The sequence below is a fragment of the Erpetoichthys calabaricus genome, chromosome 2 (assembly GCF_900747795.2).
Source record: "Erpetoichthys calabaricus chromosome 2, fErpCal1.3, whole genome shotgun sequence".
Taxonomy (NCBI): Eukaryota; Metazoa; Chordata; class Cladistia; order Polypteriformes; family Polypteridae; genus Erpetoichthys; species Erpetoichthys calabaricus.
This window is the reverse complement of record NC_041395.2, coordinates 287,225,735-287,241,166: the sequence shown is the minus strand read 5'-3', so window position 1 is coordinate 287,241,166 and position 15,432 is coordinate 287,225,735. Positions and strand designations below refer to the sequence as shown.

The 15,432-nt window shown below is 36.6% G+C and overlaps 1 protein-coding gene across 1 annotated transcript in view; it reads left to right on the top strand.

Moving 5' to 3' along the window:
• Positions 1–969: 969 nt before the first annotated feature.
• The window catches only part of abcc2 (ATP-binding cassette, sub-family C (CFTR/MRP), member 2), a 174,450-nt gene continuing 159,987 nt past the window's right edge, over positions 970–15,432 (top strand). Inside the window, exons 1-2 of the mRNA XM_028795700.2 lie at positions 970–1,116; positions 13,700–13,873. Of these exons, the coding sequence (XP_028651533.1) occupies positions 1,075–1,116; positions 13,700–13,873 (216 nt within the window). The 5' untranslated portion in view covers positions 970–1,074. The remainder of the gene's footprint in view (positions 1,117–13,699; positions 13,874–15,432) is intronic.

Here is a 15,432-nt window from a genome sequence, read left to right as displayed (position 1 = left end):
AAACCACTAAAAGCCCACCTCTTTGATCTGGGTTTCTATTAATCTTTTGATACATTTATACCATCACTAGCATTCCTTCATACTTTGTGAAGGTGGAAACTGCCTATTTCTGTAAAATGCAACTTTATTTGCTGTCCTACAGGCTGGACACTAATAACTACTTTTGTGTGGTTTCTTTTTTTCTATTAATATGTGGTGGTGCTACCCCTTGGCCTAAGTACCTGTATGCTGCAGCCACCTGGGAGTATCCTGATAATGGTGACACATTCATGGACAGCAGAATGCCCACAGGGCGCTGGGTTGTCTTTTGGCCTTTCTCCATCAATATGTTCTTCTCCTGCCTGGCCACTTGACCATAGTTTTTGTTATTAAGCTGGACATTTGGATTCTCTGCTTTCATGGACAAACTGTTATAAATAACCATTTAGTTTTAACTTTCTCTTGTAACTCCTTTATTATAGCAGAGCATTTTGAGCTACACATGTTGTATAAAAATGTGCTTTATAAATCAAGGTTGTTGACACTGTAATTTCCTGGAGCTCTGTTGTGTTTGCAATTATACATTCATGCAATGAATATAAAAAATGTCATAATTTATTTAACAATAAAGTATAAATCATGCCAGTTCATTACGCATTAGACATATTCAAAATCAGGCAGGACAAAGCAGTACATCACTGAGATGAACTTTAGACGTTATAATGAGCCATATTTCTTCATTGCCTTATTTCACCAAGTGCTTTCAATGCATTATTTACTTGAAATAGCTTGACAGGCTGGAGGAGATTCCTGAGGATAACAAAATATGATTAAAGATTAAGCTTACCTGACCATTTCAGGTTGTCGACTAATTGATCTTTTTATTTTTTTTTCTTCTCACCTCCTTTGTGAGGGGAGGTTCCATGGGTGTCCTTTGATCTGATGAGTCACTGTGTGCCCTCCGATCCACTGAGCGGATTTATTTAACATTGTGAGGTAACAGCAGTGTGTGTGTGTTTGTGTGTGTGGGACAGTTGGGGGGGGGTGCTTCAAACTGCCATCAGTTTCTGGCACCAGACATTCCACTGAGCAGCTATGGGCAACAGGCTTACTGAATTCTGTGGCTCGACGTTTTGGGTAAGAGCGACTACACTTTATATGACTAGAATGATGATGTGATCGAAAACTTTAAACATGTGCAGCTTGTTCTGTAGACTTGAAAGAGAGAGAAATTCTAAGAAACAAGTAGAAATGTCAACTGGAGACTAAGAAAAGTTTATTTCTTTTTTCAGTGAAAAAATATCAGATGTTAAAGAGCCAGTGTTGAAATGAATCTAATATCAGTCAAAATGGGCATGTGTGCCCAGAATATGTGAAATCTGTAATTTCCACAAAAAATAATTGTTTTAAGTTGCCTGATGTTGGCTGAAAAGTTCTGAAACAGTTTGATTATTGACCAAAATAAAGTGTGATAGCAAGCAACCTGTAAGTCAGAACAGAATAAGCAGAACAGAAAGTGCATGCACGGATGGATGGATACTGAGCAGCTTTTTAAAATTCTGACACTTTTCAAGACTTAAGTATCTTAAAGGTGTAGGAGTTTTAACCCTGATCATTTATTAAATTCTAATAAACTCATATTGGATGTCATGGTGTCACAATGTTCAGTATCCTAGTTTTGAATCTTGTGCTCAACTGATGTCTGTGTGGAGTTCGTATGATCTTCATGTGTTTATCCAGTTTTTCTTGTATGTCCCCAAAGACGAACAGATTAGGATAATTGGTGTTTTCAGTTGATCAGTGTGAATGGCATCCTGTCCAGGGCTGTTTCCAGTTTTGTGTCCAGTGTTGCCAGTACAGGCCCCAGCCCCCCATGGCCCTGAATTGGGCTACTCCAGCTAATGGGAACCTTGGAACCCAAGGATGCAAGGATTTAATCTTCATATTGGATTGTCTAGCGCAAACGTTTACATTAGAATAGCCAGGAGGGGCTGGGCAACCATCTGGTTGAAGTCTCCAGGACTCTCACTGTGTCAGACTTTGGTTCTGTCTTTGCATTATCACCAGATGTGGCAGCTCCATAAGTTTATTTTTTCAAAGGTTGCTGTTGACTGGAGGTTTTGTTTACCATTCTTCGTTGTCAACAACTGGCCATTGTCCAACAGTTACTTAATGGGCAGAGAGTGCTGAGCTCCATTTATATTAGGCTATATCTGCTATGTTTTAATTAACAAAAATAATGTTTTTAAACCAAAATGACCTCTGTCCACACTAGCATTTTTATATTGTATACAAAAGTATCTCCATACACATTAAAATGACCAAGAACACATATGATATTTGCCTACAATGGGCATGTGTACATCAGTGGAAAAATCCTTTAAGGGTCAGTAATACCTATACTCCAACCATGGGATTTTTTCGCAAAACTGTACCAACTGGTACATTTTTTTCCTTTTGTGCATGTATGCAGAGTTCACTACTGTACAAAATTAAATTTAGATACATCGAAGTAACCAACAGAATGAGCCAAATGGAAGGCGACTTTTCTATGTCCGCTATCTTGGAAGGGTAACCAATCAGAGAATGAGACATTGTAATGTGCAGGATCCAATCTGGGAAGAGCCATATAATAAATAACAAAAAATCAGAGTACAATTAAGAGTCTTTGAAACATTCTCACCTGTCCACACCTCAACACTGAGTCTGTGTTTTCAGAAGTCTGTGGCTCTGGAGAGTGTTTTCAAAAGTCTCAGTTTTCAGGGGTTTAAAACGCTGGGATAGTGTGGATAAAAACATTATATATATATATATACTGTATATGTATATATACTGTAGATATTTATAATGGATTTCCAAACAGGCAAAACTATATTGAATTTCTGAATACATAAAGTCATAAAGTCATCTGAATATATACAGTTATTCCTGAATATATAGTCAATAAGTCAATGTTTTATATCATTTTTTTTTTTATTCCAGTTATTTTTTTGTGCTTGCTGTAGTACAAAAGTAGCTTTATTAACTTTCCTCACAAGTTTCTAGTCAATGATCTTAGGATTAATACTGATGTAAACAATGCATCTATTTTAGTTTTACTAGATCTTAGTCCTGCATTTGACACTATTGATCATCACATTTGAATATATTGCTTTGAACTGTTACGATTTTTGTGTGGTTTTAAATTGGTTTAAGACATACATAACAAACACAAGTTGTTAGGTTAAAACAGCCAAACATCATCCCCTGTAAGGACCTGCTATAGAATAATGCAAGGCAGAATTACTGATCTCCCTTTAGTTACTGCCACTACTCAATATTATTAGAAAGCTTTTGGTGATTTTCACTTTTATATATTCAATTATACGTATCGGATGTGCCTAGTTCACTAGTTGTAATAAATAATGCTGTACAGTGCTTACTTACTGTAAATAAATGGATTTGTAACAACTTCCTAAAACACAATGAAGAAAAAAACTGAAGTACCTGTTACGGGACCCCCAGGCACTGAGAGATAATCTAAGGTCAAGGCTTGACAGCATGGAAGCACAAACAAAAAAAAAATATGTTAGAAATCTCAGTGTAATTTTTGATTGTGAAATGAATTCAAAACTATATTCAGCATATTACAAAGACAGCAATCTATCATCGGAGGAATATAGCAAAGATCAGACCATTTTTATCACTGAATGACGCTAACATATTGATTCATGCTTTTATTACTAGTCGCCTTGACTACTGTGATTTCATTTTACCAGCTTGCCTAAAACAAAGATTAATAAGTTACTAATAATTCAAAAACTTTGCTGCTAGAATAGTAACAAGAACAAAGAAAACAGAACATACTGTACGACCCCAATCCTGAGATCCTCAAACTCTAGACTTTTGTCTGTACCATGGGTGAACCGTAAAAGAGTGCTGAGGCAGTGTTTAGTTATTATGCTCTCAAACTTGGGACACACTGCCAGAGGAGACCAAAGAAACTGAATCAATTAAAAAGAGTAATCTGTTTAGATTGGCTTTTTAGTCTTTAATTATAATTTTACTTTTTATTTTATTGTATTTCATTTAATTTTTTATTCTATATTCTTGTATGAATGCATTTTTGTTTTAACATGCATTACTATATGTTTTAGAGTTTTATTTTTACATTCTATATTTTAATCAATGCATTTATTTAATGTAAAGACTAATGTTTTATGCTTTTCTCCTCTTTTTCCTATTTATGAAGCACTTTGAGGTGCAGTTTAACATATAGATGGTGCTATATAAATAAACTTTATTGTTAATATTATTATCCAGCCAGTCAGCTAGCCAATCAGCTAGTTCATTTTACTGCTGGGAAAAGTTGAAAAAGCAAAAGCATGTAGTAGTTGATGCTAAGCTATCCATCCATCCATCCATTTTCCAACCCGCTGAATCCGAACACACGGTCACGGGGGTCTGCTGGAGCCAATCCCAGCCAACACAGGGCACAAGGCAGGAACCAATCCTGGGCAGGGTGCCAACCCACCGCAGATGCTAAGCTAGAATACAATATATAACTGCATAATCTGATCAGTTATGAGAAAGGTTTAGTGTGAATATGCTTAAAGTGACCTTTCAGAAATCATTCAGCAAGAAAGTACATATTCAGTTAGCACAAAAGGTCTGAAACTTTTTGATGCTGTAGATGGAAATAGATGGATGAGTGGATGATTACTGAGCTCTGTGTATCTTTTTAGCAAAATAAGAATAGCCTATCCTGGAAAGGTTACATAATATATTTTAATTAAAAAATCAATATAACTGAAATCATTAATTAACACTTTAGAAATTGTGGTTGTATAGAGATAAGATGGATGTCAAAACAAAAGTTGTGGCATCAGCCTTGTGATCCCCATTTATTAAACAAATGAAAAATCAGCAAAATTATAATTAGTACCAATGAAAGCTTTGCTCCCTAGTGCTGCTCTTCTTGAGCTTATTGAGTTCCTGGAGCTCTGTCATATAGGAAACCTCTTGTCCAAAAGTTCTTCTTTCATGGACGGATCACTCATCGTCTGCCGCACGTGTCTTGGAGCTGTGGATGAGAAGGGAGACGTTCTTAGCATCAGCACATCCTCCCAACCTGCGGAGGTATCTCTTACATTGACAGAACCCTTAAGGTGTCCACTATGTACAGTAGGCACCTATCACAAAATATAACAACATAACATTCCTGAGTCTATCCCAGAAACACCTGGTGTAAAGATACAGGCAGCCTTGAGCAGGTTGCTAGTGCATCACATGGCTCACCCACTCCCATATCCACAGGGCCAGTTTGAAACTGACAGCTAACCTCACGCTCATGCCTTTGGAGATTTTTGTACTAAACCCAAATGGACACAGGGAGAATGTGCAGACTTCACACAGACATTGACTGGGCACGAGGATGAAAACCTGAAATTATGAGACAGTAGCGCTAACCACTGTATCATTGTGTCAGCCCCATTTAAAAGAAGTACACATTTCTAAGAGAGTATTTGTAATGCATTACTTTACACCGCCGAATATTTGTTTGCACTATTTAGCAGATTCAGTGTGAATGAGTACCAAAGCTGATAGAAGCAGTTATTTCTGATTGACTGCTAATTCCTCACAAGTTTCTAAATGGATTTACATAACCTTCCAGAGCATAATGTGGTTCTTATTATTCATGCTAAAGAGACTTGGGATGTTGCCGTCTCTATTGAGTGTTTGAACATCCTCCCCCTGTCTGCATAAGGTTTTTTCTAGTACTCTGATTTCATCTTTTACTCTCTGATCAAAAGTGTTGTAACACGCTTACAAATTGTTATTTACTTCAGATTTGTCAGGTTGCAGACATCCAGTTGAAATTAGAACAAAACAACAACAGCTTCTCCAACTTCTGTGGCATATATGGAAATGATAGTTTATTGACTGATGATTTAACTTTATTGTCGTTGTTGTAAGAACCTTACATTTTTACTTTTACCTGCCAAACAGGTGGCACCACTGAATGGTTTCCTAACATAACCAAAACAAACTGAAAGGTCATCCGTAGGTATCTTGCTTACCCTGGCTCGTGTTTATGTTTATTTTTTATGTCTTCCTTGTACATTTTTCATTATTGCTCATTCCTTTCAACCATTTTCTGATAACAACAACAACATTTATTTATATAGCACATTTTCATACAAAAAAAAGTAGCTCAAAGTGCTCTACATCATGAAGAAAAATAAAAGACAAAGTAAGAAATTAAAATAAGACAACATTAATTAACTTAGAATAAAAGTAAGGTCCGATGGCCAGGAAGGACAGAAAAAACAAAAAAAAACTCCAGACGGCTGGAGAAAAAAATTAAATCTGCAGGGGTTCCAGGCCACAAGACTGCCCAGTCCCTTCTTGGCATTCTACCTAACATAAATGAAATAGTCCTCTTTGTATTTAGGGTTCTCACGGAAGGACTTGATTATGATGCTCATGCAGACTTCTGGCTTTTAATCCATCAATGTTGGAACATCACGGTGCTTTGAGTAGATGGTGGTGGCACAAGCTGCCACCACAAAGAAACCGGAAAAAGAAACAGAAGAGAGAGTAGGGGTTAGTACAGATTTTAGAGCCACCATGAATAGTTATCTGCGGTGGGTTGGCACCCTGCCCGGGATTGGTTCCTACCTTGCACTCTGTGTTGGCTGGGATTGGCTCCAGCAGACCCCCGTGACCCTGTGTTCGGATTCAGCGGGTTGGAAAATGGATGGATGGATGGATGAATAGTTATTATAATGAAGGCCGCCTCACCACTTCTTTTAAGTCTTGCTCATGGAATTCTAAGTAGACACTCATTTGAAGATATAAGGTTACGATATGGAATATAAGATGTCAGACATTCCGATATATAAGATGGGGCTAGATTATTTAAGGCTTTATAAACCATAAGCAGAATTTTAAAGTCAATCCTGAATGACACAGGTAACCAGTGTAGTGACATCAAAACTGGAGAAATGTGCTCGGATTTTCTTTTCCTAGTTACGATTCTAGCAGCTGCATTCTGCACTAGTTGCAAACAATTTATGTCTTTTTTGGGTAGTCCTGATATAATTGCGTTACAGTAATCTAGTCGACTGAAAGCAAACGCGTGAACTAATTTCTCAGCATCTTTCAATGATATAAGAGGTCTAACTTTTGCTATGTTTCTTAAGTGAAAAAATGCTGTCCTAGTGGTCTGATAGAATATGCGATTTAAAATTCAGATTACAGTCAACAGTTACCCCTAAACTTTTTACCTCCGTCTTGACTTTTAATCCTAATGTATCCAGTTTATTTCTGATAACCTCATTGTATCCATTATTGCCAATCACTAAAATTTCAGTTTTCTCTTTATTTAGCTTTAGAAAGTTACTATTCAAGACATTGTGTTCGTGAATCAAGAGAATCTGGGTCATCAGGTGCTATTGATAAATGCAGCTGTGTGTCATCAGCATAGCTGTGGTAGCTCACGTTGTGCCCTGAGATAATCTGACCTAACGGAAGCATGTAGATTGAGAAAAGCAGCGGACCCAGGATAGAGCCTTGTGGAACACCATATAGGATATCATGTGTCTTTGAGTTATAATTACCACAACTAACAAAGAATTTTCTCCCTGTCAGGTAGGATTCAAACCAATTTAAGACACTGCCAGAGAGGCCCACCCTTTGACTAAGGTGATTTCTAAGAATATTATGATCAATGGTGTCAAATGCGGCACTCAGATCTAGGAAGATGAGAACAGATAAATGGCCTCTGTCTGCATTTACCCGCAAGTCATTTACTACTTTAACGAGTGCAGTTTCTGTGCTGTGATTTGTTCTAAAACCTGACTGAAATTTATCAAGAATAGCATGTTTATTGAGGTGCTCATTTAACTCTAGAATTTTACTTAAGAAAGGCAGGTTAGAGATGGGTCTAAAATTTTCAGGAGCAGAGGGGTCAAGATTATTTTTCTTAAGTAGGGGTTTAACTACAGTAGTCTTAAGACAGTCTGGGAAGACCCCTGTATCTAATGACAAATTGATAATATGATGATATTGTTCTGTTCATTTATTATTTTTCTAATTATGGATTTTCTGTTAATTTTATTATATTTAGTTTCTATACATTTTATTTTGTTCTCGGATATTGGTTGTATTTTGTGGGTGGATCCCAAGAGGCAGGGCCTCCCTTTCATCAATGTTAAGGGACCACCCCACGGCCCAGAAAGGCAGACTGAGAAATGAGTCCCTTTGCAGTTCTTTCCAATGTGCTCTGGTGGATTTTGGTGGGTCTTGTGAGTATTGCTTTCTTCTTTGTATTTTTGCTCTGGTTCTCAGTTTTATGGTACTGTTTCTTGATTTATTAATTATTAATTTGGAACTGCTTTGGCTTGGACCATTGTTTTAAAACAAGTTCTTTTCTGATTATGTTTTGCTCTTTTGAACATTTTGCTGTATTTTTCTTCTCATTTAATAAACTCCCTTTATAAAGATTTTTTTGTGGCCTTGCACTATACATACCAGGGGTTGATGGTGATCTTTTCCATCGTAGGGCATTTTAAGTGTGTTTTGGCACATTACACAATATATAGTTGAACTTTGAGAGTTAAGTGCTTTTTTCCCCTGGCACACCACTCAAGTTCTGACATTAGCTCAAAATATTATTGGACATGACTCATATCAATTCCAAAAGCTGCTATATATTATAGAACTGACAACACTGCATTCACAAAATATCCTTAGTTGTATTTTGCGGCAGATGGGTCAGCACCATCAGTCTCAGACTAATAATACATAACTTCTCTTTAGGAGTCAGTATAAATAGCTATATACTAGGATTGTCTGACTACTGTTCACTATCATTACGTTCATTAAGAATAATATTCATTGCACTTCATATTGCATTGGTTGGTAAATTGCATGCAGTCTCCCTTTTATATAAATTCCTTTGACATTTTTACAACTGTTATAGAGCAATTGAAATAGGGCTCTCATTTGTTGCTTAAACAAGACAAATAAAAATATAAACTGGTAACAATTATCCTCTGCATTCACTACAGGTTGGTTACTATGTGGACTGCAATCTTCAACCTATGTCCTACATACAGACTACTCACAGAGTTATAAAATCGAGAGTGGTCTCCCCAAGACTTTCTCGTATACTCAGATATGAGGATGGATATTTGAGGAGTAAACCGCAAGACAATGATTATATTTTTATATTATGTACATTAAAGAACCATCAACAACAAATCAAATCAAATTAATAATATATTGAACAATTATTATAAAAGTAAAGTTGGGTGAATTAATCGGACTCTGAAGCTGCATGAATAAAAAAGTACCTCTGCCGATTAGCGGAAATAGCTCAAAAGTTGATAGAAATCTACATTTTGTACCTAATACTTTGTATGCAAAATTTGGTTGACCTAAGTGAAAGCGTACTCAAGTTATTGTGTTTAGACACACAGACAAACACACACACAGACATAATTCCAAATTTGGTATTTTCAGACTCAGGGAGGTCTAAAACGTTGAGATTCATCAAAATCTCAAGGTCGAATTTTTGGACGATTACAATACTTTCCCTATACTTTGTATATGAGAAAGTAAAAAAAAAACTACACAGACCTCCTCCACAAGTCATTGATTTGAGGCCAGAGGGCAGTGCAATCATGTTACAATAAAGACCCAAAGGATTAAATTGTGCAAATTATGAAAGAATAAGAGGGAGGTATTGAAATGGGGATCACCCATTATCCCATATATTGCTGGCAAAGTAAACCACAAAAAAGTCAAATGAGTAATTAAAAATTATGGTAAAGCCCTCATCTTGTGATGCCTAGTCCTTCAGGCATGTTTATCTGTTTTAATTCATGAAGCTCCATGCTCTTCAGAATCAGGTCCAGGGTTCTAGCAGTTTCAAGTTTAAGTAGCCCACAGGCGGAAGAGGCAGAAGGTTCAGAGCTGAGCCAGAAGTGACATCAGGTGTGCAAAGAGGGAAAGACGCTGTTAGTGACGGTGCATTCCCAAATGTCGAGTTGTTACTCCTTACTTTATCAGATCGAATGTGTGCAACAACAGTATCTTTGTTTTTTATTGGTTTTCATTGTTTGTGAAGTTCGATGTGTTTGCCCACTCTGCTGTTTGCTTCTTTTTTTTTCTTTTTTTTTTGTAGTATTGCCCAAGTTTCTTTCCCTATAATTATGTGTTTAGGGCTTTGACACGTGACCCGATCAGCTTTAAATATTCAACCTAATAGCCTCAGCTCATTTTATCGTTTGGCTCCTTTTTTTTTTTTAGCTTCCCTCCTTTTCTCTGTTTTTGAGTTTTGCAGGTCTTTAGATTTTGGACTGATTCCTGGATTTTACCTTTTGGCGTTTGTGTTCTAATTTTAAATTTAGCTTGGTGTTAACAACTTGATTTTAAAGACTTGGTTTAGTGGATTTCAATTATTTTATTTCTTTTTCTCTTTTTTTTGTTGTTTTGGTTTTCTTCGCTTATTAACGTTTAATTTTGTCCCGTTTTATTGGAATGTATTCTTTGTTTTTTCACTTTTTTCTATGTTTTTTGATGTTTTAATATTGATTTTTTTTTAGCCTGGTGTTAATGATTTGATTTTAAAGACTTGGTTTAGTGGATTTCAATTATTTTATTTCTTTTTCTCTTTTTTTTGATGTTTTGGTTTTCTTTGTTTATTAACGTTTAATTTTGTCCCATTTTATTGGAATATATTCTTTGTTTTTTCACTTTTTTCTATGTTTTTTGATGTTTTAATATTGAATTTTTTTTAGCCTGGTGTTAACGATTTGATTTTAAAGACTTCGTTTAGTGGATTTCAATTATTTTATTTCTTTTTCTCTTTTTTTTGATGTTTTGGTTTTCTTCGCTTATTAACGTTTAATTTTGTCCCGTTTTATTGGAATATATTCTTTGTTTTTTCACTTTTTTCTATGTTTTTTGATGTTTTAATATTGAAGTTTTTTTTGAGTTTTTAATAAAATAAATGAAGTATTTTAAAGTCTATGTTCTTTTTAGGCTTGTAGTTTTTATGGCCCCCCTCTCCTCTTTGTGATACCTTTAGGCCTCAGGCCTTTTAAGGATTGTAGGCCTTAGAAATACTTTTGAAAGATTCAGGCCATTTTTGAATTACTAGACGTAAATCATACCATTAAATATCTCATTATTCTAAAAATATTATAGAATAGCTCTATAATAGCTCATTTACAAACCATACTGAGAAAAACATAACTGAATAGCAGTTACTGGTTTTTTGTAGTAAATATGCTGTGTTTGCTGGTAAGCATGCTCGGGAAGTGTTTTCTTGGAAATCTGCCATGTGATCAGCTGATTGTTTTTGCCAGCATCCTAGTAAGCTTTGTAAGGCAATTGTGACATCACAGAGCTGTAGCAGCTATATGCAGAACTTTCATGTAATACTCCACCTTACATTTTACATCGCTGCCCGTTCTGCTTCAAACATGCACGACGCTACTACCCAATCAGTACTCCAGCCAGTAGTTTCATTTGAGGGGTACATTTGCTAACCAAAATGAGAATATTATGAGTACTGCCACCAAATATATAACACTGATCTCTGTGCACTTGCTCACGCACAGTTAATGTGTGCCCCAGATTTTACTTACTGCTAGTTTGAGACTATTAGTTGCATTTTGTTTGTGGTTATTATTTCCTTTGCATCTTCTGTTGTCTGAGGTGCAGTGACACAGTGGTTAGGACTGCTGCCACACAGCTCAGGTCAAATTCTTCGTCATAATAACTGGTCCAACATGCTTCCCTAACCCTCAGGGACACTTAAAAGACCATTGTACCACTATAATCCATTCATTCCTCTTTCCCCATTGATTTCAATGCATTTCACAAAGTTTGGTGAAGTGCTTGAAAATTTCTGCAATTTTTCCAAACTCACAGCAAAACAAACTTTGGCAGGGGTTTACTCATCATTAGTAGTGACATTAATTTTTCATAATACGAGGAGCAACTGACTACAATGCAAGCATTTTTTCATTTTACATAGATCACTTGTATTTTTGAATGATATGAAGTAGTTATAGATAGTTTGGCCAAATTAATTATGTGCTTGTTTTACAAGCATAAAGAGTAAATCTCACAATAAAAGTTTTGGGGAGTGTAGTCAAAGCAAATCGAATTACATTTTATTAATTTGTCACATTCAATTATAAACAGTGCAATATGTAGCAAAATGCTTAGTTACAAAACTCCAAAAGTGTGCTTTAGAACAAGAATATAAAATACAATAAACAATAAATTTGACTGTATAAATACCAATAAATATGTACACTGGCAAGCATGAATAAATCAATAAATAACTTAATATACGAGAAATAACAATAGGGTATCATGTGTCCATAGGCACTGTCCTCATTTAGGATGTGGATGGACTGTGGACAGAAGTTCCTCCTTAGTCTCTCTGAACTCATATTCAGGTAGCCATAACGTTTCTCTGACCACAGCTTAAAGAATAAGCCATTGCTGGGAGTGTTTGTATCTCTGATAATTTTCTTTGCCCTGGACCATTGCTGCTTGGTGTAGATATCCTGGAACCACTCTCTGCAGAGCCTTGTGGTTCTAAAGTGTGCTCTTTCCAAACAAGACGTGAATACTTCCTGCCAAGATGCTTTCAGTGGTGGATATATAGAAGTTCTTTAGGGAGTTTAGGTTGCCCTCCCAGATACTAAAGTGTCTGAGGCTGTAAAGATGTTGTATTGCCTTCTTCATCAATGTGTCATTGTCCTTGGATCAGGTCAGGTCCTTTGTGATGTGGACACCTAGGTATTTGAAATTGTCCACCCAAGCACTGTTAATTATGAAAGGGTGGTAGTGCCTCTGCTGTTTCCTCCCAAAGTCCACAGCCAAATACTTTGTCTTGCTGACATTTATCAGAAAACTGTTGTCTTGATACCAGTGTGATAGACTCTCCACTTCATCCAGGTAAGACTACTCATTGATGTTAGAAATCAGGCAGGCCCACCACAGTTGTGTCAATTGAAAACTGAACAATGATGTTAGAGTCATATGTAGTCATATTGACAGACAGAGTATAGAACAGAGGACTCAGCACACAGCCCTGTGGAGCTCCTACACTGAGAGTGAGGGATGATGAAGTGTGACCACCCTCTCAAACCACCTGAGACTTTCCTGTCAAAAAGTTAAAAACCCTGCTTCACACTGAAGTGTTCAGACACAGGTCCCTGAGTTTGGCGATGAGCTTAGATGGGTTTATTGTTTTAAATGCTGAACTGTAGTCTATAAATAGCATTTGCATAGAATTTCTACTAACTGTTGTCCAAGTGGATCAGTACTGTATGTAGGATCAAGGTGATACAACAACAACAATGTATTTCTTGTATTGTCTAAAATCACAAAAGGATGCCTCAATTGACTTTAGCAGGTCCTATTTATTGACACAGGCCTTGACTTTCTAAGAGGACAAGAAAAAACTCCCAAAAAAAGACTTGTAAGAAAAAAATGGAAGAAATCTTGGGAAAGGTAATTTGAAGAGAGACCCCCTTCCAGATAGGGTGGGTGGGCAATGAGTGTAAATAAATGGGGTGATAGCATCATTCGTGGATCTAATGGAACAATATGTGATTGGTAATTGATTTGTTTCACTGCATATAAGTGTTTGCTTCACTCCTCTTGTTGCCAGGTACTTTTCTAATATATTTTCCCTCAATTCTTCCAGAATGACACATTTCTGCAACGTGCTGACCCAGACTTACCGGTGTGTGTGGAGCAAACAATACTGGTATGGATGCCCCTTGGTTTCCTGTGGTTGTCCTCTCCATGGCATATTTCTGCACTGCTCAAGAAAAAAATCCAGAAGTCACATATATCTGCACTCTACCTCATTAAACAGGTAATTCAGTGGGCCTTTTGTCTTTTTTCTGCACATCTCTCCTTGGGACTCTAGAAGACACTGGAGTATAAGCAAGTAACAATAAGTGCTGAATCCATTCATTCTTTTGAGTTTACTTCATTAAATCTAAATTTAGTTTCATTTAATTTGTTTCACTTTTAAATGGAACTACCAAAATACTAAAATGATTAACTAAATACAACATAACAACCAAAACCTAACACTGCAGCAAAGAAAATCAGACTTTTGTTTTAAAAATAATTTAATAAATGATTGGTTCCCTGTCTTGTGCCCTGTGTTGGCTGGGATTGGCTCCAGCAGACCCCCGTGACCCTGTGTTCGGATTCAGCAGGTTGGAAAATGGATGGATGGATGGATTAATAAATGTGATGTGACAGCTCATTGTTGGCTTTTGGCTCAGTGAATATTTTGTTTGATTTGCAGACATCTTTCTTCTTTACTCATAAAGCTAAAATATCTTACGCAATATCTTATTAACTGGTCACACTTTAGCTTGGGCTCTCATTTCCTGCACAATCAAGCGTACAGATGTGCTATAATTGGATTTCTACATTTTTAGATTAATTACTTTTGATGTAGCCGGAAGAAAGCCGGTACCATTACATAAATTACTCAATTTAAAAAATCAGCCTGAGACTTTTCCTGTCATTGTAATATAATTTTTAAGATGCTAGAAGTAATTATAAGCTCCATAGCCATCCTGGATGTGTAAATAAGAATTTGAGGACATATTTTGTTGGCATGCTTCCACCTTCCAGGATATATGAAGTGAGTTTGTACCATGAGCAGAACTGTCCTGTAAGAGACAATACTTCAAATAGAATTTCATTTTTGTTTACTTGTGAGCCACCAGTGTTAATTTTGAATTTCTTTTTGCTCAACATTTAAACTGTTTAGTTTAAAGTGTAATTTAACTTAATGAAATTGAATACTTCTTACAAAGTATGTGCAGTAAGAAAACACTGTACTTGTGCTGACCTCCAGCTGGATCAAAATGTACAGCTTCCCAATAATAATTATTCATTACGTTTATATAGCACTTCTCATGGTACTCATAGAGCTTTACACAGTGAGTGGGGAGCCACTTTAACCACCACTAATGTGCAGCATCCACCTGGATGATGCAACGACATCCATTGCTGTGACAGTACACTCACCGTACATTAATTAATTAATTGTTAGGTGGTGAAGGGGTGAGAAATAGTTGGCCAATCAGAGACAATTTAGCTTGGACATCAGGATATACCCTACTCTTTACGAAGGATGCCCAGGAATCTTTAATGCCCACAGAGAGGCAGGACTTCAGTTTTACATCTCATCTGAAGGACGGCGCCATTTACACAGCACAGTGTCTCCGTCATTGCACCTGGGCTTTAGGATTCACATTCAGACCACAGGGTAAGCACCCCTACTGGCCTTGCCAACACCTTTTTTCCTGGCTCGTCTCCCATCCAAGTACTGGCTGAGCCCGAACATCCTTAGCTTCAGGTTTGTATCTTGCATCTTGCATGACCTGTTCTGAAGTGCATGTGGTACGT